Source organism: Gallus gallus, chromosome 18 (genome assembly GCF_016699485.2).
Source record: "Gallus gallus isolate bGalGal1 chromosome 18, bGalGal1.mat.broiler.GRCg7b, whole genome shotgun sequence".
In the NCBI taxonomy this organism is placed as follows: Eukaryota; Metazoa; Chordata; class Aves; order Galliformes; family Phasianidae; genus Gallus; species Gallus gallus.
The window spans coordinates 5,068,212-5,087,409 of NC_052549.1; the positions used below are offsets into that span (position 1 = coordinate 5,068,212).

The 19,198-nt window shown below is 46.8% G+C and overlaps 1 protein-coding gene across 19 annotated transcripts in view; it reads left to right on the forward strand.

Moving 5' to 3' along the window:
- The window catches only part of PRPSAP1 (phosphoribosyl pyrophosphate synthetase associated protein 1), a 23,750-nt gene extending 4,759 nt beyond the window's left edge, over positions 1 to 18,991 (forward strand). For 6 of the 19 annotated variants that reach the window (XM_046902134.1, XM_040649674.2, XM_046902133.1 and 3 more), the window contains 9 exons: positions 3,041 to 3,093; positions 4,536 to 4,602; positions 8,004 to 8,176; positions 8,550 to 8,665; positions 9,703 to 9,758; positions 10,006 to 10,151; positions 16,056 to 16,126; positions 16,806 to 16,952; positions 17,591 to 18,991. In XM_046902134.1, the coding sequence (XP_046758090.1) occupies positions 3,041 to 3,093; positions 4,536 to 4,602; positions 8,004 to 8,176; positions 8,550 to 8,665; positions 9,703 to 9,758; positions 10,006 to 10,151; positions 16,056 to 16,126; positions 16,806 to 16,952; positions 17,591 to 17,749 (988 nt within the window). In that variant the 3' untranslated portion in view covers positions 17,750 to 18,991. Of the gene's footprint in view, positions 1 to 255; positions 2,143 to 3,040; positions 3,094 to 4,535; positions 4,603 to 5,530; positions 5,613 to 8,003; positions 8,177 to 8,549; positions 8,671 to 9,702; positions 9,759 to 10,005; positions 10,152 to 16,055; positions 16,127 to 16,805; positions 16,953 to 17,590 lie in introns of all 19 variants that reach the window. The other 13 variants (XM_046902129.1, XM_046902131.1, XM_046902130.1 and 10 more) reach the window with 5 other exon arrangements.
- The last annotated feature ends 207 nt before the right edge of the window (positions 18,992 to 19,198 follow it).

The window sequence follows — 19,198 nt, forward strand, 5'->3', positions numbered from 1 at the left end:
GATAGAACCCTGATTCGTTTCCTGCAATCCTTATTGAACTACAAATGTCTTCTGGGCTGTTCACATTTAAACTGCACTGAACACAGGTCTTACAGTCACTTTTGTATCCACAGCTTAATATCCTCTTGGCACCTGCTGAGACTTCAGGAAGTTAGATCATAGTAAGGGGTATTACAGATCAATATACATTTTTTTACTAATTGTATTAAGTATTTTTTTAAAGCCATAAAAAGAGATTTTTCTCTTGCATTCCAGCAGGTCCCAGAGGAACTGAGTCAGTGGCAAAGCTGTTCCAAGGACTGCAGGGCAGCAGGGAGAGAGGCTTTGCCTTTTAGGTGCTGTGAGTGCTTTGCACAGTGAAACCTTGCATGGAGACAGCACTAAAATCCTGAAGAGATGGAGCAGCCTGGAGCAGCAGCATCTCTTCACAGGGCCTGGTAGGCTGTACACAGCTGTTGGGGCACATCCTACCTCTGAAGACTGCTGTTTTGAAAAGCAAAGCCAACACCAAACCAAGTTCCTATCTCTGGGGTGGAGAAGGAAGCTTCCAAAAGTGTGTTTGTGAGCCAGCAGACATCAGAGCACAAGTGAGATCTCTGCAAACTGTGTGAAATCACCCTGACCATTTTCCAATCTTAAATACTTGAGTATTAGCAAAAGGTTCTCTGTAGCCAAGTCCTGCACCACATAATCATGCTTTTACTGATGGACCTTGCTTTGCCTGAAGACCTGTTCTAGCTACAAATCCTGAAGTATTCTTTTTGGCAGAACAGGCTGTAGCTCTCAGCTGCGTTGAGTGTTCTGAACTGTAGTAGTGGCTTTCCCTAGTGAAGATCTGCCTGTGTCTGTGGTCACCTTGATCTGGTGGCTCTGACAGCCCTTGTTCATAGGGCTGTACTCCTGCAGCCACATGCAGAAGTTTTTTGCTGTCAGTTTAATTCCTCTATTGCCTAAAGCAGTGAGCACTTATGAACCTCTGCAAGGAGCTGGGAATGGATGTGGAAAAGGGAGAAGTGGTGGGAAGTGGAAGCTGTTCTTTGGTCTCTTACACATGGTAAGAGGCTGTTTGGTGCAGGGTGTGCTCTGCCCTTGGCTTCTGTGTCAATCTTCCTTTTGGCGCAAGTCCCGTGCAAGCAAGTCCCATGCAATTTGCTGCTTTACAGCAGGAGCTGCAGGGACAGCCCTCCACTTTTAGTAGCGTGGACTAAGTCTAGGTTTTATCAGACTCCTCCTCGGGCTGAAGTCTCTGATTGTGCAATGCTTTCTGCATCAGATGGAATGAAAGGTGTGCCCCTGAGTAAACAGCTTGGAGCACTTTGGAGCTGCCTATTGGTCCTTCCGCTGTGTCCGCAGCTCAGATCATCGCAGAACACTGCAGGCAGGGTTGATGTATGTCTTTGTGGACAGTTTTATCTCGTATCCTTCCCGTTGCTGTCTCTCTTGTTTATTTGCAATCAACACTTGGAGCAGACATTTTATTTATTGTCTGGCCAGAGCAATCTACTACTGCTTGTGCCAGTTGGCAGCTGCTTACTGTCTCTTCTGCTGTTATTTGTATCCAGCTTTGACAAGCTGAGCTGTTTTCTGTGTCCCTCTTTCCACTAGGAAGCAAACTTGCCATTCCTATTTCTTGCTTCAGCAGCACAGAAACTGCATTGCTGTCGTGCTGTCTGAATTGAGGAGCACTGGGCTCTTGTTTCTTCTCCAGCATGGTTGGGATCTTTCCAGCTACATCCTCACCGAGTGTCACACACACTGAGCATGCCACCATTGAGGGGTGTTTTGCAGAGGTGTTTCCTGCTGGATGGTTCCTGAAGCTTTCCCTCCTGTCATGAGATGCAGGGCTGACTAAGGGCATCTGCACGTTCTGCTTACTGGAGGATTTTTCCAGCAGTGCAGCATGCAGTGAAGTCAGGACACATGTGCCTCCAAAGGGAGCTTGTGAGACATGCTGTGCAGTCATGGAGGAACGAGTGAATCATTCAGTGTTTACCCACACACTGATTTGTTTTGTCTGTGTGATTGTCCAGCTTGTTTCAACTTGGATGCGTTAGCAGGGATTGGGCTGCACCTTAACATTAGCAAATGCGTCGCTGTTATCAGAAGGGCTGCAGGATCCCAAGGGGCAGCAGGGAGTGTCTGGTAGGTCGACGTGCAAACCTCACCTTTGATTTACACAGAGTTGGTCCTGGGGCTTGGCTTTATGTTGCTGCTGCTTTCCACAGTGTGGGACCGGTGAGAGAAGCTGTAGTAGAGGTCTGGGTGGACCTTTTGCTCCGGACTGCACAGCACCTGCATGTGCTGCAGTGGGTTCCTGACCTGGGCTGGGTCTGCAGGTAACCACCCACGTACAGAATTTACTCATCAGCCTCAGTCCTGGCAATACGTGCTGCCAAACATGTGCACCAAGTGCTTTGTAACCAGTGCAGCAAGCATGTTGTGTTGAAGTGTCTGTTGTCACTGCTGTCCTGGTCTCATTACTTTCTAGGACAGCTTCTGGCTGAGGTTTCCAGCCTGGTGGCTCATAGCTGAGTCCAGAAGCCACTGGTTGGCCAGCAGCACGCTGGTGTTGAACACACCTGTCTCTAAATAGGTATTAATGCACTACTTGTCAACAGGGTTAAATACAAAGTGTCACCTGAAGATATAGTTGGGACTCCAGACTGTTTCAAAATGCTTTTCAAAATGAATCATCATTATTATAAAACAAATGCATTTAAACAAAAATAAAAGAGGACTGCTCCTGCTGCCCAGATGGAACCTGGGCCTGACCAGTGCTGCTCCCAAAGGGTCAATGACTGATGTGGATGGCAAGCAGGCAGCAGCCCTGCAGTCACACAGGACGTGTGTTCGGGCAGCTGAACCCATGAGTGCATGCCTGTATGGATGGGGAAGCTGTGTTGCTCAGCTGCTACGTTTGGGTCCTCGTTAGGCAGTGCTTTGCTTTATCAGTGTGCACACAGGTGGGCTCGTCTCTGCTCTGCATGATCATCTGCTCAGTGCTTCCAGCTTTAATGTCCTTTTCTCTCTCTCTCTCCAGGCGTCTTGGTGCTGAGCTGGGGAAGTCTGTGGTGTACCAGGAAACCAATGGAGGTAAGAGAACTCCTTAGTACTTGCAAGCCCGTTCTGGGCTCATTTTAGCCACACAGATAGATAGCTCTATTGACCAAACCTGCCTGGTAAGTGCAGTGATTCATCTGTGATGTTACTCCTGCTCCTGGCAGTGCTGAACTTCTGCATTTAACCTTAGGTCAACCAATTAAGTGTGTTCCTTGATTTCCCATGTGACCTTGTTTCCTGACTGTCAGCTGTCTCATCTGACATGGATTCCTCCCTCAGCTGTTAGCAGCTGCAAAATACGTGCTGTCGTGCTTAGGAAACTGTCTTCCAGGTTGAAGTAATGGCTGTCTTTCTAAGGCCATTTCTCTGCCTTGCAAAATTTAAGTCATTTGCTTCTCCCAGTCTTCCCCTTACCAGGCAGGTTATGGGCACCCGTTTCTCCTTCAAGAGTGCAGATGTGTGGCTGTGCTTCCAGAACGTTGTTTTCATCTCTTCAAGTGTAGCAAGTGCCCATTTTCAGATATCCTTGCTGGGCTGAAGTAGAAGGATGCTGACTGCCAGGACAGGCAGGCTGTGTGTGAACTTCTGTAGCTGTGTGCAGCTATGATGGGATTGTCTGTGTTCATGCTACTGAGAGTTTCCTGCCCTCTGGGGTTAGTTTTAAATCAGGCTGCTTGCTTTGAGGCTTAAAGTCATTCCTCATCACTGCACAACAAATCATTCTCCTTTCATCAGAGTCCCTTAAGGCTGCTGCAGATGTCTGGACGATTAGACTCTGAATTCTCTGGATTGGTAGATCTATCTCTCCTTTAACTTATCCCTGCCCTCTGGTTCACAACTGTGTGGGATATGAGTGGCTAATGAGGGCCCCTTGGAAAACCTGGTGTCACTGCTTGGGCTGTGCTGAGCTGTTCTGGGGTTGGGCTCTTGCTTTGAGTGAGGGCTATAGGAAGTGATTTCAGCAGACTCAGATTTGCTGATCATGTCAGCGTTGAAATATCTTCTTAGTAGTAAAGATGGGGAGTCCTCCATGTGAGCGCTGCTGCTGGTGTTGTGGTGGGCACTCCAGCCTGCACAGAGCTGGCCCTGTAAGGAGCCAGGTTAACCTCTTGGTACTACTAGGGGATGTTATTTGCATGGTTCATTGTTATCTAGTGAATGTGGTACTGACAGCTCTCAGCGCTCACCACAGAGAAATGAAAAGGATCTCTCATGAGGAGTTAAGTAATGGTAACAACTAGTCAGCCTACTTTTGCATTGTGAATACAACTAACTCACCAGTATGTGATGCCAGCTCCTTGCTTCCCAGGACTTCTGGAAAATCCACTTAGCTCTCTTTGTGTGCATAGTATAAGTGTATATATATGGGGAAAAGGAGCAGTTCCTCCTGTCTTCCCCCATCTGTGGGCCAAGTTGCCTTTTCACTGGAAATCTGACATTTGGGAGTAAAACTGTGTGTCTTTCATCCTTTCCAGAAACAAGAGTTGAAATAAAAGAGTCTGTCCGGGGGCAGGATATCTTCATTATACAGACAATCCCCAGGTAAGGGATGTGTGACTTAATTTTACGACAGTGATGTCCTTCTGATTTCTGGTTCAGCCGATGGTTCTGGTTGTCTTGCTATCCATGAGCTGGCATGTTAATGTCTCTTTCCAGTATTGTCATTGCTTTGACTTCATTTAAGACACAACGTAGTGTTAAGCTGTGTAAAAATTCCAGATGATAATTTGCACCATGGTGTGCTGAGAAGCTTCCCATCAAATAGCGTGTGTGTCACGTGAGGCAAGAACAAGTATGATGGATGGGTCTAAATGAAACATCCCTGGTCTGTGTGGTGCTGTCCTTGTAGGATCAGTTCCTTGGTGATTTTTGACTGGTATTTTCATTTCAGGATGTGTAATTTCCTCTGCCTCAGTTACCCAGCAGCAGAGCCAGCAATGAGCATCAGTGATGGCTCTTGTTACGAGCTGGATTGCTCTTCCTCTTTCGCTATAGTGGTGTAAAACTCAGATGGAAACCTTCAGCTTCCCTTCTCTACTCTTGTAGTTCTTAATGATGATATGCTGTTTTCAGAGATGAGGCATTGATACCAGGCAAGAACGAAGGTATTCATGCTGTGATAGCTTTCTCCAAGTTACCAAATTCTGCTCAGATTTTGGAGATCACGAGGTATAATAAGTACCAGAGTTCAAGCAGGTAGCAAAATAACCTGGGAATCAATATTTTCCCAGCTTGCCTAAGAAGTACAGTCTACTGAGAATTCAAGTTCATTTCCTCTTTTTAATGCTTGGCCTGTTGCTAAAGAAAGCAGTAGGACTACGAGGTCAGCTTGCTCTCTCCTGGAGTGCCTCTTGGAGGCTGAGACATTTTCCTAGAGCTCCTCGAGAGAGGTGTTTTGAGTGTTTCCTCCCCCAGGGAGCAGCTAAATCTCTATGAGATGAGAACCCGCTGATGCAGGATTGTGTTTCAGGTGAATGGTGCCATTCTGTCCTCCCTGGGGAGAGAGTTCTCTGAAATAACTTGTAACTGAGAGCTTTGTAAACATGAGACAGGTAAGGTAAGAGAGATAACTCAGACTAACAATGATTTTGGGAGGGGAAAACCTCTTCTGCCCTCAAATTGTCGATCCCTTTGTTTTTCTGCAAGCTGAACTGAGTGTTTCCAGGTCAGAGAATGGGTCCTTTGAGCAAAAATGCTCAACTCCTCCAGATGACAAGCCACTGTTGTACAGACAAGTCATCTGTTATTCTTAAGCTGCAGCTGTGCCTTGCTGCATTGCTTGAGAGGACAGGTTCAAGGACATCTCCATTTTGCAGAGGGTTTGGGGGAGCTTTTAAACAGAGTAAAATCAACAGTTTTGGATAATCTGAAAGTAGGACTTCCACGCTTATTAGCAGTTTGAAAAGCAAGCAAAGTAGTAGGAATTACTAGGAAGGGAATAGAGAGGGGAAACAGCATTGTAATGCTGCAGTGTGAATCCACAGTCTGCATCTGAAGTGCACAGAGAGAACAGAAAGACCCAAATATTTGATACAAGCTCCTCGCCCAAAACTAATATTGCAGAAGTAAAGCAGTTACAGTGACAGGCATCATCTGAGGCTGTTAGTGTGTGGGTTTGCATTTGTATGGGGGGAAAAATAAATAGCATAGTGCTGTTTAGGCAGAAATAAATAGCTCAGTGCTGAGCAAGGGAAGGTAAGGGGAAAATCTGCTAGAGGTATTTGGATTTGAGTGGCCTGGAACAGGTCATAGAGGCTCTGCTCTGTGACAACAAGGAGGTGTCAGGTTCAAAACAAACCAGATGGGGTGGTACTTTACATTATGAATTGTTTAACCTCAGAATCTCCTTACTGCATAGTGCTGCCTGTACCAAGAGTGTCATATCACTCAAGCATTTGATCATATCAAGCTGCTAGACAGATTGGTGGTAGTACAGATGGGGAATACATTATGGACTATTAGGGACACAGAGAGCATCGACATTCCTCCTCCAGCACTCCCTGCTCTGGCATGTGGGATTATTGCTACCAGCATCCCACAGCAGCACCAGGGCTGCTGGTACCTCGTGAAATGAGGGCAACCTCTTACAGAAGCAGTTCTGTCTGTTTTCTGGTCTTTCTGTTTTCTTTTAAAGTAACTTGAGAAGTGATAATAAAAAGTATTGGATTTCAGGGGTGACCTTCAAACAGACTTAAAGTTGGCCACTTGTTTTTATACTGTACTGATAGCAGAATCTTTTTCTCCTTTCCCAGCCACACTGGCACAACTGAAACAGCAAAGGGAAGAAGTGGTTCTTTGTTAACTTGCTGTCCTACGTGGTGGGGGTTATGTTTTATGTAATTCTTGGCTGGATGCTTCGGGGCCAACAGAGCTTGCTTGTGTGTGAGCAGCATTGTGCATGAGGGCTGCCAGAGCCAGAGGGAGAATAAAGAGACACAGAGCACGCACAAATGAGGGGATGCAAATGGAGGTTAATTCCCAAAGGAATGGGGAGCAGTGGAGAAATGGAGGGAGTTATAGATTTGTGATGTGTCGCACATGAAGAGGATGAAGTGTCTGAGCTCTTGGGGTAGCCAAGATCTGGAGGATAAGAGCCTTCAAGCAACGTGTGGGTAACTTCCAGAAAGCTCTGCAGGGCTTGAGGATGCTCTGTGCTGCTCATTGCTCTGCTGCATGGCCAGGTCAGCTTCTGTTTCCCTACCTTATGGCTCTGCAGCGCTGCCCTCCCACTCTGGGAACATGGTGGGGCAGCTGGAAAACACGAGTGGAAAAACAAGGGTGGATTCTTCAGTTTCCAAATGGTCTGGAGTTGCTCTGTGATAATGCAGACAATGTGTGGAATTTGGGCTTCCCTTGGCGTTGGTTATAAGGAATTAAAAGGGCTTGGCCAATTTCTTTTTTCCTTTCCAAAATGAATTCAGATGCAGATGAATGCACTCCTACTGGGCTACACCCGTCATCATGATGAAGCTAACTGAAGATAGAGTTTTGTCTGTATTCCTTCTTGTTGTCTATATATATGTTCTGTTTATGTCACTGTTTTGTTCTCTTTCCAAATAAAGCTGGTTGGGGTTTATAATGCTGCTGTTACTTTAACAATGAGATAGGTTAGTGGGGGGGGAAAAAATGCCTTTTTTTGTTGTTGTTGTGGTGATGGAGGAAACCATCATACACCTCATCTCAGAATCCAAAAACCAAATGCTGTCCCACAGCTTTTGTGCTGGAGTCAAATGCTGCGCGTACAGCGGCTGATTGCAGTGTGCTGTGGCACAACAGAAGGAGCTGTGGGGTTACAATGTGAGCCTGGTATACAGTAGCATAAAGTAGAACACAATTTATGTGAAAGCTTGACGAGGTGAGAGGGCTTTGGGTGTACTATGAAAGGGAATTGCATTGGGGGAAATAAACCTGCTAATATTTGGGATGATTTTGAAATCTCATAGGGATGTGAATACTGCTGTGATGGAGCTGCTGATAATGGCTTATGCACTGAAGACTTCCTGTGCCAGGAACATCATCGGGGTCATCCCTTACTTCCCCTACAGCAAACAGAGCAAAATGAGGAAGAGAGGCTCCATAGTCTGCAAGCTTCTGGCTTCCATGCTTGCCAAGGCAGGTGAGCATCCAGGGGGTGCCCGTCCTTCTGTTCTGTCATAGGGTGTGCAGATGTGCTGCCAAACCTGTGAGCTCCTTTCTAGGAGATAGTTTTCTTCAGTTTATTCTTATTTCTTGAACTCGTGGCTGGGGAAGTGACCTAAAAGTGTCACATTGAAATGCATTGTCAGTCTGGGGCTGTGACTCCTATTGCATTCATACAGTTCTTATTGCATCTTGGTAACGTAAAAAGTTTCATTCTTAAGCTTATTTTAACACATGGCACACCAGTCTAAGTGGAAGCAATCTGCAAAGTAGAGATGTTTAAGGAATTCCAGCCATGTGGGAGTTGTCTCAATGAATGATCTTTTTTTTTTGTTCTTTTCTTTTCTTAGGTTTAACACACATTATCACTATGGATCTTCATCAAAAGGAAATTCAAGGCTTCTTCAGCTTCCCTGTAGACAACCTGAGAGCATCCCCTTTCTTGATTCAGTACATACAGGAAGAAGTGAGGTTACTCTACTTCTGTATATATCCACTTGTCTTAATGCAGTAGCAGAGTTGAGGTGCTGCTTATGCAGAGGTTACGTTGTCAGGCTAGGTGTTCTGTTCTATTCATCATTTTTATTTTTGATTGTATTTTTTCTTAGGGAATAAATCTTGCACATTTCTCAAGGAAGTAGGAAAATGTTATGTTAAATTAGATTGTGATTGTACTTGAAGAGAAATCGAGTTCTTGACCATAAACAGAAGAGGAGCTTGAGCCCTCAGCTGAAATTCCTTGCTCTCTATGGAGCTAGTGCCATTTAAGAGATGCTATCTGTGCTCCTGCCTCTAATTGCCTCTTAAATCCTGTTAAACTGTCTTTCCTCGCCCTTTGTTCTGCCATGGATGTCTGACTGATCTGAATTATTGATAGACTTTATCTTGGGCTGTGCTCAGGAATGCTGAGCATTGGGGGGCCTGGGGGTTGGAGGTTTTACCTTCCAAATGCACGAGATTATGATTTATGGTGGTGTGGTGAGAGCAGTGCTTCTCCATATGGGGGAGCCCTGGCTTTGGACCTGCAGTGGGCCCAAGCCTGGTGCAGTTCACTGTTTAACCCACCCCCTTGCTCATTCTGAACACAGGACTAACACCTGCTCTGTGCAGGCTGAAGCCTTTGGTCCCAGAGCCTGTTGCTAAACCTTCCCTTCCTTTCCTGCTCTATGCCCTGCATCTCAGGCAGCTGCGGTTAGCACTGCAGGTGATCCCATAGCTTGTGGATGCCAGTAGTGAAAGGAGGCAGGTAATTGCAGTCCTGTGCAAAGTAGGAACTGTGAAAAGATTGCATCATATGTGGTCATGCCAGTGTTAAACCTATTTGTATTGTGTTTTGCATAGAATGTGCAATACTGGTGTTGAAAAGGAGTGCAATTGCCTTGCAATTCTTCTTACCACAAAATGAAGGTTTGGGGATGGGGGAAGCTGTTCTTCAGTTGCCTATCAAATCAGTTATGCATTCTCAAGAAGATCTTTACTTAAATAGTTTTTTATCACATCCAGATTCCAGATTATAGAAACGCAGTTATTGTGGCCAAGTCTCCTGATGCAGCTAAAAGGTAAATAGATTCTTTACTAGCTGGTTAAAACTAGCTCAGAAAAGATGTGGGCTGGTGAGGAATATATGAGGGGGAAAATATGGGAGGGTGTGCAAGGAGATCATCGATCTGATCCAAAAGGCTTTTGTGTCTGAAAAGCCCCGCACAGCCTTTGTTTCCCTGGTTGGATCTGGAGGAGGCCTGCTTCACTGGGCTGAAAAGCTGCAGCAGCCCAACATCTTCCTGACAGACTGTGCTTGTCCCACAGGGCTCAGTCTTATGCTGAGAGGCTGCGGCTGGGGCTGGCGGTGATACACGGCGAGGCTCAGTGCACAGAGCAGGACATGGACGACGGACGTCACTCTCCTCCCATGGTCAAAAATGCAACTGTGCATCCTGGTCTGGAGCTGCCATGTAAGACTGAGCTTCTCTGCTTATCCTTGAGGGGTGGGGGAAAAAAAGGAGGCTCTTAGGTATAACCAACCTTAAGGGCAGCTGGATGAGTAGAGTTTTTCTCATGGAAAGGTTGATGTTAGCAAATTGTTGGAGGAGGTACAGGGAGAAGTCCTTGTTTAACTCCTCCTGGCCATGCAGAGCACCAGCATTGCTCCCGTTGGCTGTGACCAGTCAGCTGTGTCAGACTGACAAACTTCTGCTAGAAGTTTGCAGAATAATGAAGAACTCATTAAAATCAGAAAAGTGCAAAAGTGGAACTAACAAGGGAACAGACATTGAGACAGGCTGCTGTCCCCATCTTGGAGGGATGGGTTGTCCTTTGCTTTCCCCTCTTGCTCCAGCCATCGTTACTGCTGAAAGCTTTCTTCACCTTGAGAACCATGTAGTCACCTTGCAGTGTCTGTTTTGACATAGTTTTGATGCTTGTGTGGCTAGTGTGAGTAGGTTCTCAGAGAGCATTGTTGAACTGATTCCTGTGCTCTTGCTATCAATTGATTAGCTGCTGACTTGAGAGCACAGTGCAAAGAAAACAGCAGGAAATGTATTCTGGGAAAAGTGGTCCTATTAGTATTGCTTGTATTCTTGCAACAGCAGCAGTCAAACAGTAACAGCACAATCAAAATCCAGCTCCTGTTTGGAAGGATTGTAGTTTTTTAGGTAAATGGTGATAGGACAGAAATTATGGGGGCAGTGAATGTGGCTGGGAACTGACTGTGGGAAATGCAGCATGCAGCTGTGTGTGATAAAGAGCTATCCATCAGGCAGCCCAGCTTGATTAGACTGGTTGTGGCTAGGGCTACTGATAAGCAGCTCCTCTTGTCTTTTGAAGTCTGGGGAGAACATCCAACCAGTTGGAGGACAAGTCAGGGAGGAGGAAGCCGAGTAAGACTGCAGGCATTTTACATTAGCCCAGTCCTGCTTGCCATAATGAAATCAGTTAAACAAAGCTTATGTTGCTGGTGGAACTCCTCCCGGGCCTTGGGGGACAGGTGGGGTTTGGCAGTGAAGTTTGGAACTCCATCTTGCTTGTCTCCTTTCTGATAGGGGATTTCTTCATGCACTCGCAGCAAAACAGGAATTTGCATGGTTGCACTTGGCCTTTTGCTTCCTGTCCTACTCTGAAGGGGATTCCATCCTCCAGAGTGTCACATCTGTCTGCTGTCAGGGAATTGATGCAACTGTGTCTTTATTTCCAGCTGTGTCACTTCAAGCAATCTCAGCTGTGGAAGCTGCCGCTGCTGGACAGCCCCATAAGTGTTAGCTCATACAGAAATTTGCCTTTGTCCAACTCAGTTACGATTTCAATAGGAGAATGTTTTCAGTTCTCAGCTATCCAAACAAACTAATTAGCTGTGTACCACCACTATGCATCTCCTGCAGAAGCTCTGCACTTGACTAATGGCCTTACATTCCTGCATGCTTGAGGCACACATGTCAGACAATCAAGCTGTAGCTTGGTAGCTGTCATGGAGGTGGGAGGGTTATGGTGTAAGCTTGTCCAAAACTTTCCAAAGAAAGCTGTTTTTTCTCTCCTGTTCTCTAATCTTACTAGATGCCTGGTTTTGAGTGTGAGCTGGGCTCTGTTACTGAAGCTGCAGGATGCTGAGGCAGTACCTGTCTGAGGGCAGTCTGTAAGCTGCTATTGAATCCTACCTGAATTGCATCCTCTGCCGCCCATCTGCTATCTGTGTGGCAGGGTTAAGGATGGCAGTGCTGTGAGTCTGTTACACCTCCCTTCCTGTCTGATTCAATTGTTGGAAAGGTGTCTTCCCACCTCAAGTGGCACATGAAACAAAACCCTTGATCAGCTCTTCCTGCCTTATACCATCACCAGCAATCTCAGTGTCACGAGGTTTGACGGCAGAGTAAAACATGGCTTGGCTACGTGTGTGTTTGTGGAACTGACCAGAAAAACCTCTGGCTGCCAAACCAGTCAGTCTGCAGGTCTGCCTGGCTCGGGTGTCACAAACCCACTGTTGGGCAGTTGGGAAGTGGCAGTGCTCCTGGGGGGTTGCTGAGACATAGGGCCCCACTGTGGGCTGCATGCACGTTGGTGTGGAGCATCCTCCCTCTCGTCTCCACAGTTTGGGGTCCCCAGGGGCACTGTCACAGCCAGAAATGAGATAAAACCCAGGGCTGGGAACAGTCCCAGAGCCCTACAGCAATTATGCTTTCTGCAGTTCCTTGTGGGCTTTCTAGTGAGTTGGCCAGGCTCCTGCAGCTGGCACATACCTCTCCTCCCTGTCCTAATAGTGATCACGTGCCTTTAATTAATAATTGTTATGCAGCATCGTGGCTTATTTATTGTCCTGAGAGCGTGGCCTGATGTGATGCTCTGATCAGGTGGCATGTGGAACTGTTGCAGGAGTGCCAGAGGTGTTTCCAGCAGCACTTCCTCAAGTGCTGTGCTGAAGTGGCAGCAAGAGCTCCAAGTGTTTGTCACTCAAACATCAGAAATCAGAGCCTTCGAGTCAGGATGCCACTCCGAGGTTGTTCTCTTTGGTTGTGCACTGTGTATCTCAAAGCTTGCAGCTGGCTTGGGGCTGTGCTGCAGCAAACGTGGAGACTTTGCATCCTCGTCTGCAACAAACACATGGATACTGTGCATCCTCATCTTAAAGAAAAGGTGCAGAACACCATCTGTTAATTTGTTTCAGGTACTTTCTACAGAGAGGCAATGGTCAGCTTCAAACCCAGAGCCCAGCAAGCTGCTGTGAGAGAAGAGAGTTGGGTGGGAGAGCTGGGGTGACCCCGGGTCTGTTCCCACTTTTTTCCCCCCCCTCTCTTTTCCATGTTCTGGCTGGGGCACAGGAGTGTCACCTGTCCTTCCAGGTCTGTCTCTCTGTATAACAGTTTCAGAGAAGCCTTTTGTTCACCTGTGGTCAATGCAGTTATTTTACCTGGTGATTATTGCTTTAATACGTGTGATGATAACGTGCAGCTCCAAACAGAATTTGTTTTAGCATTCCTTCACCCATTTTTGGCTGCTTAATCGAAGCAGCAGGTTTAAGCAGCTGGGAATGGTGCTGCTTCATGCCACGATCATCTCACCTTCAGCACGTGCTGCTTGGTGTGTATCACTCACAGCAGAATGATGGTGCAGTTGAGGCTGATGGGCTTAATTCCCCAGCACCCCCGTGTCCTTTAAATCCTCATGCTGTAAAAATGGTGGTTGTTTTCTCTCGTGTTCCTAAAGCTATCAGTACAGCAAGCATTTGTTCTGACTTCCCAGGAAAAAATAGCAACGCTTTTGACCCAAACTCACAATAATCAAAGGGTTTTGTGTTTGGGAAAAGGCTGTTCTTCGCTATTTGGAACCATTTTCCAACCCACCTTCTTGTATCAGCTCTGATGGGCACACACAGATAATGCCAAAAGATTTGGAAGAAAAAGAAGTTGGCCACAATAACCCTTGCATACGCTCTCATCACGTTGCAGTGATCAAAGTTCTCTTGCGATTTGATGTGGTTGGTTGTGGGTGGATCTTGGCTTGCAATTTTTTTCTTTTCTTTGCAGAGAAAATTGAACAAGAAAAAGGGAGAACATCTCTTTAGGATCCGGGTAGGTCGACACGTTGCCTACCATACTTTAAAAATAAAGCAAACTTGAAATACAGCCCTTAAAAGCAGACAAAAGATGTGAAGCACTGCTAATGTTGCTAGCTGCTCGGTTGGCCTTTGAGCATAGTAAGGAAGGTATTTGTTTCCTTTATGGAATGGGAGGGCACAGGTTTGCTGAAACTTCACGTGATTGTCAGTAAAACAGTGCTGAATTTCAGCTCCCTATATCCATTAACTATTGCTGAGGGTTTTCCCTAGCCTGGCTCTTGTAAAGCGAGCTGGCACTCCTCTGGGTGCACACGCAGGATGGAATGGCAGCCAGATGTAATCCTTCTGATTTTTTTTCATAGCTCCCACCAGGAGTTTTGTTAATAACTAATCTGAGCAGGTAGGTAGTGCCTGTAATTGAAATTTATGGTCTGCTTATCTCTTCTGAAGCTTAATCCGAGTTTATTACAAGTTCTCCTCCTCCTCATAAGAATATTTTCCCTTCAGGATTTAGACGTGACTTTGCATTTGATAAGAGACTCAAAAATAACAATGCAGAGACTGAGGAATGTGCACTCCAAAGAGCAGTTAACCCTTAAGCCCTAGGTAGCCGGGGTGTTGTTTGGATTCATACTGCTTTGCAAGGAGTAACATTCCTCTGGACAAAGCAGAGTGATTGGGCACCTCTTATACAGTTCTGGTAGGCATAAGGGAACCAGTGAGCAGAGTAGGTTGTTGTGTACACGCGCTGCACATGAGTCTTTGGAGCTGTGGTCCTCGTAACTGCTTTCATCACATCCCTCAGCGTGACTCACCCTGCTGTGCATGGACCGTGAGCGTTCCCAGGCACTGATGAGCTGTGGGAAGAGTACTGGATCGGCCTGCTGTGCAGGACAGGGAGTTTCGTGTAGGACTCCTCTGACCCAGGAGGGCTGAAATCACTGCTCAGACAAGGCTTTGTGATGGGCAGCAGCTCGTGTCTCAAGTGTGAATTATTGCATGGAAGTAAGTTGTCTTATGATAGATAGCAAAATGTCTTTCTTAGGTCTAAAACTCCTCTGGATTCGGGAAGCTGTTTTGGTCAGGGTATTTGCAGGCCCAAAGGTTACAAAGAGGATCATCCCTGGTGGGACACTTTGCTGCATTCCTTGTAGATAGCATGAAAGCTGGGGAGTGCAGGTCTATGGGTGTTAGAACACATGAGGTGTTCTTTGCTGCAGTGGCTAGATCAGCCCAGATTATCACCTGATGAAGCTCTCATACCCACCACTGTGTCCTTTCCATGCTGTGAGTTTTCCTGCAGTGTTTACTGCATTCACAAAGCACCCTCTGGCAAGTGAGAAGCATGGAGTATTGATAGCACATCCCCATCCAGCACTGGAGCTGGTTGCTGGCTGTCAGGGATCTAAAGGCTGTGTCACATCTGAACAATGCTTCCTAGTTTGTATCTCCTTTTTTCTCCATGCTGCTACTGAAGGTTTTTCAGGATGAAGGATAAAGGCTGTTCCATGTGTAGTTTTTTGTGTGAGCCTTGTCTATGCAAAAGTAGAGTCAGGAGAGTGTGGAACCTTATTTCCTAGTGCATCTCTTCGCCATGTGTCAGCATAGCTCATCAACATATATTTCTGCTTCCACTTACTGGTTGCACTGTGATTGTAGAGCTGAGGTGGAGCTGAATGTTATCCTGCTCTTTCTGTTAACCCACTTTAAAATATTCAGCAGATTCTGCTGCTGAAAGCTGCCTGGAGTTTCCTTTGCCTGTGCAGGTGTTGGTAAGGTGCTTCCATTATCTGAAAGATCCTTGCATGTTTGGTGATAGCAGGGAAAGCAAGCAAGCTGCAATCTCAGTCAAATCCTTGAGACAAATCAGTGAGCCCAGCCAGTGAAAAATGGAGCATGATAATCCACGTGCCCTTTGAGAAGTGGTGTGCAGAGAAGCCCATTTGCTATTCCCAGTCGTGAGGCTCCTTTCCTGAGGTCCTGTTTTGGAGCACAGGCAGTCACTGCCGTTACCCATCAGTGAGGTCTGCGTTGTAGCACTCTTGCACGAGGGTCTGTTAGATGTTTAGAACTACTTCTGTCACAGAGATCAATAGTTGGTCCCTGCAGAAACTGTGAGTTTCATCTTCAAGCAGCAGTGCTATTCGTTTAAAGAGAAAGGCAATGGTTAAAGCAGTGGTTACCCACTTCGGTGGGAGTCAGGATGATGTAAAGCACATGTCTGTGTCTGTGCAGCACCATAAGACTCTGCTAAGTGGGGCTGTTGCAGTTTGACTCAAGGCTAACTGGCTGCTTTTGTTTCTTTCTTCTTTAGTGATGATGGCCAAGGAGAAGCCACCAATAACTGTGGTTGGAGACGTGGGAGGAAGAATTGCCATCATTGTGGTACGAGCATGATGGAGAGGAGTGGGTGGGGATGGTTTCCTTTCAGCATGTTTCCTTGAGCTGCGCTGTCCCAGAGGGTAGGAGGGCCTGCTGGTGTGTGGTGGGAACGTGATTGTTGCCACTTCTTTCTCTAGTTTTGCTGGTGACTTTGGTTTCTTCCTTTATTCTCAGCTTTCTATTGAGAATTTCTATTCCGTTCATAGTGCAGCCTTGGAAACCCCAGATCATCTTGTCCCCTTGAATCTACAAGTACCAGCATCTACACATCTTCAGTGAATCTAGGATATGTGGAGAGATCTCCTGAAGGATTTAAAACAAACAAAAAACCTTGCTGAGCTTCTCACACATCCTGTGCCCTGCTGCTGTGTAATGATTATCGTGCAGCTATTATTGCAAGGAAAAAATAACCCTGCTCGAGATAAGCTCTGTTCTGCTTATGTGTCCTGGGACTGCATTGTTTCCAAAACACAATATTGGTGTTGTACAAAAGGATCTGTAATTGTGGTCAGTGGTATTCACAGACTTTGGTTATGCATCTAAACAGCAGCTGAAATAGCCTGAGGATTATTATTCTTTTTCCTTTGTTCATAGCCAAAGTCACAATGCCTTGCAGATCCATTCCTGCACTGCAGGCTTGATAAGCTTCTGGGTTTGATGCTGTTTCTGTTTCTGTTCTCAGGATGACATCATTGACGATGTGGAAAGCTTTGTAGCTGCTGCAGAGATCCTGAAAGAGCGTGGAGCCTACAAGATCTTTGTGATGGCCACTCATGGGCTCCTGTCTGCAGATGCGCCCCGTCTCATAGAGGAGTCCTCCATCGATGAGGTGGGTATCAATTTGGACTATAGAGGGAGGCTTGGCTTTGGTGTCTGGATTGATTAAGGCTCTAAGAAACAGAAACTGAGGTTCTACCCCTGCCAATTATGTGGTGCCTGTGAAGTGATCACATGGGATGCTTTCGTTTCTGGTTCTTCGTAGAGAGCTGTGTGATTAATGAATGTTCAGGTCAGGTTCGTGTCTCTACGTATGCATGTGGATGAGTCATCCCTGCCTGGGCATTTCCCTCAGCACAGCTGGCTGTGTGTGACTGCTTTCTCACAGCACAGGCCTTCTGCCTCTCTGTTTTCCCCAACTGATGATGGGCCAATGGGTGCCTTGTGAGAAAAACACTTTGGACCTGGACCTCACTAAACAAAATATGTCAGATCCTGTGCTCTAAATGGACCCATCCACCTGTGTGGTGGTAGTGGCATAGAGTGCTGGTCACGACGGTCCCTTGAACAGATGGACTGTCATTGTGGGGGACACCATTTAATTTAATCTCATTGCTAACCCACAAGGATTCCTCAGCCTGTGAAGCTGCAGGTGTGCACTGTTCCTGGAGCCAAGCTGAGATAGCAGCTCATTGAGAACGAATGCGTCAGCAACACAGCTGATGGTCTTTTCTTTCTGGCACTCCGTAGGTGGTGGTAACCAACACAGTTCCTCATGAGGTGCAGAAGCTGCAGTGCCCCAAGATAAAGACTGTGGATATCAGCTTGATTCTCTCTGAAGCCATCCGACGAATCCACAACGGGGAGTCCATGGCCTATCTCTTCCGCAACATCACTGTTGATGACTAGACCTGACACTGCCCCTGTCCTGGCTTCCACAGGAGAAGGAAATATGCATGAAAAGGCAATACCATAAATTATAGGCATAACACAACCGTTTATTCTTGTAGGAAGGGTGGGAGTTCTCAGGGTCTTCAGCCATGAGTTCCAATAGGAAAAGATCAACCTGACCAGCACTTTACAGTTGAACAGGAGAGGCCACTGGCAGTGGGGAGGGTTTACAACTTGGAGAGAAATGAGGAAGGTTTGAATTCTTAAACTCCTTTATTTTTTATTTTTTTTTAGCGTTATCTCTTGCTCTGAAGGGTGGGGGGGGAGAAGAAAAAAGCAAAAAAAAGAATAGCTGTCAGCTTCTGAGAAAGGAACAGAGAGCACTCGTTGCTGCGTGTGGATTGCAAGAGGAAGCAACGTTTGGGTTTCTGTTTCTCATTGTGGCTTGCCTGAGAGAGCACAGAAAGGAACGTCTCACTGAGGCTGCTGGGCTGCACCACTCACTGCTGGCGGAGCAGAGTGCCAGCTGAGCACCCTCTGATCTCTTGCATGGCACAGCGAGTGCTTTCATCAGCTCCAAGTTAGCAGAACAGCCAGAAAGGGCAGCTCAGGGCACAGCACTGCAGGGCTGCTCGGCTCCCTGTGACTGGGCACTGGGAACAAACTCACACGTACCTCCCAGCCAGGGCAAGGGCTGCTAGTTCATGTGCTGGCCGTTTCATTTTGTGAGCCTTGGGTCGTTATTGTGCTTCAGTGGAAAGTCATGTGAGGCTCTGGGTTGTCACTTGAACACTTGTCTGCACTGCAAAACCAGGCATGATTCCTGGAGCTGCCCAAAGCTACTGAATGGGGGCAGAATCTTCTCGGGGAGGGGGTTGGAACAGCATCTGCCTCCAGCACAGCTGGGCTCTCTGAAACAATAACACTCAACCTGCAATAAAAAGCATAGGATTTCTCTTTATATTTTTTTGGTGCTTGCAGTGACCTCTTTGCCCTCTGAACAGCTGCTGTGTCTGAACCATGAGGCTTTTGCTGTAAATAGGCTCTCTTGGCAGCTTGTGGCCTTCTTCCATAGGGAAGCAGGACTTGCTACTTGCTCCTTTCTGGAGTGACACTAATCCTTGGCCGGGGGGAATGCTGGAGAAAGCAGCGTGCAGTGCTGGGGGAGGGCTTCATCTCCTGGTTGACGCAAGGATCAATTCCCAAGCTGTGATCTTCTCCCTTAATGAAGCAAATAAACATGCTCCAGTGACACCTATAGTACCTTCCAGTGGTGTGATGAACAAATGGAACAATGCAGGCGCTGTGCTGAGGGAGGGCCGTCTCCAACAGCTTCCTGGGGGAGTTTCACTCATCCTTCCTTTCTGTTCCAGTGCTGGGGCTCTGAGCAGTGCCACGGGGCAAGCAGGGATGCTGGGAGCAGGAGGAGCCTTCCGTGCTTGCAGACAAACCTGCCTGAGCTGCAGG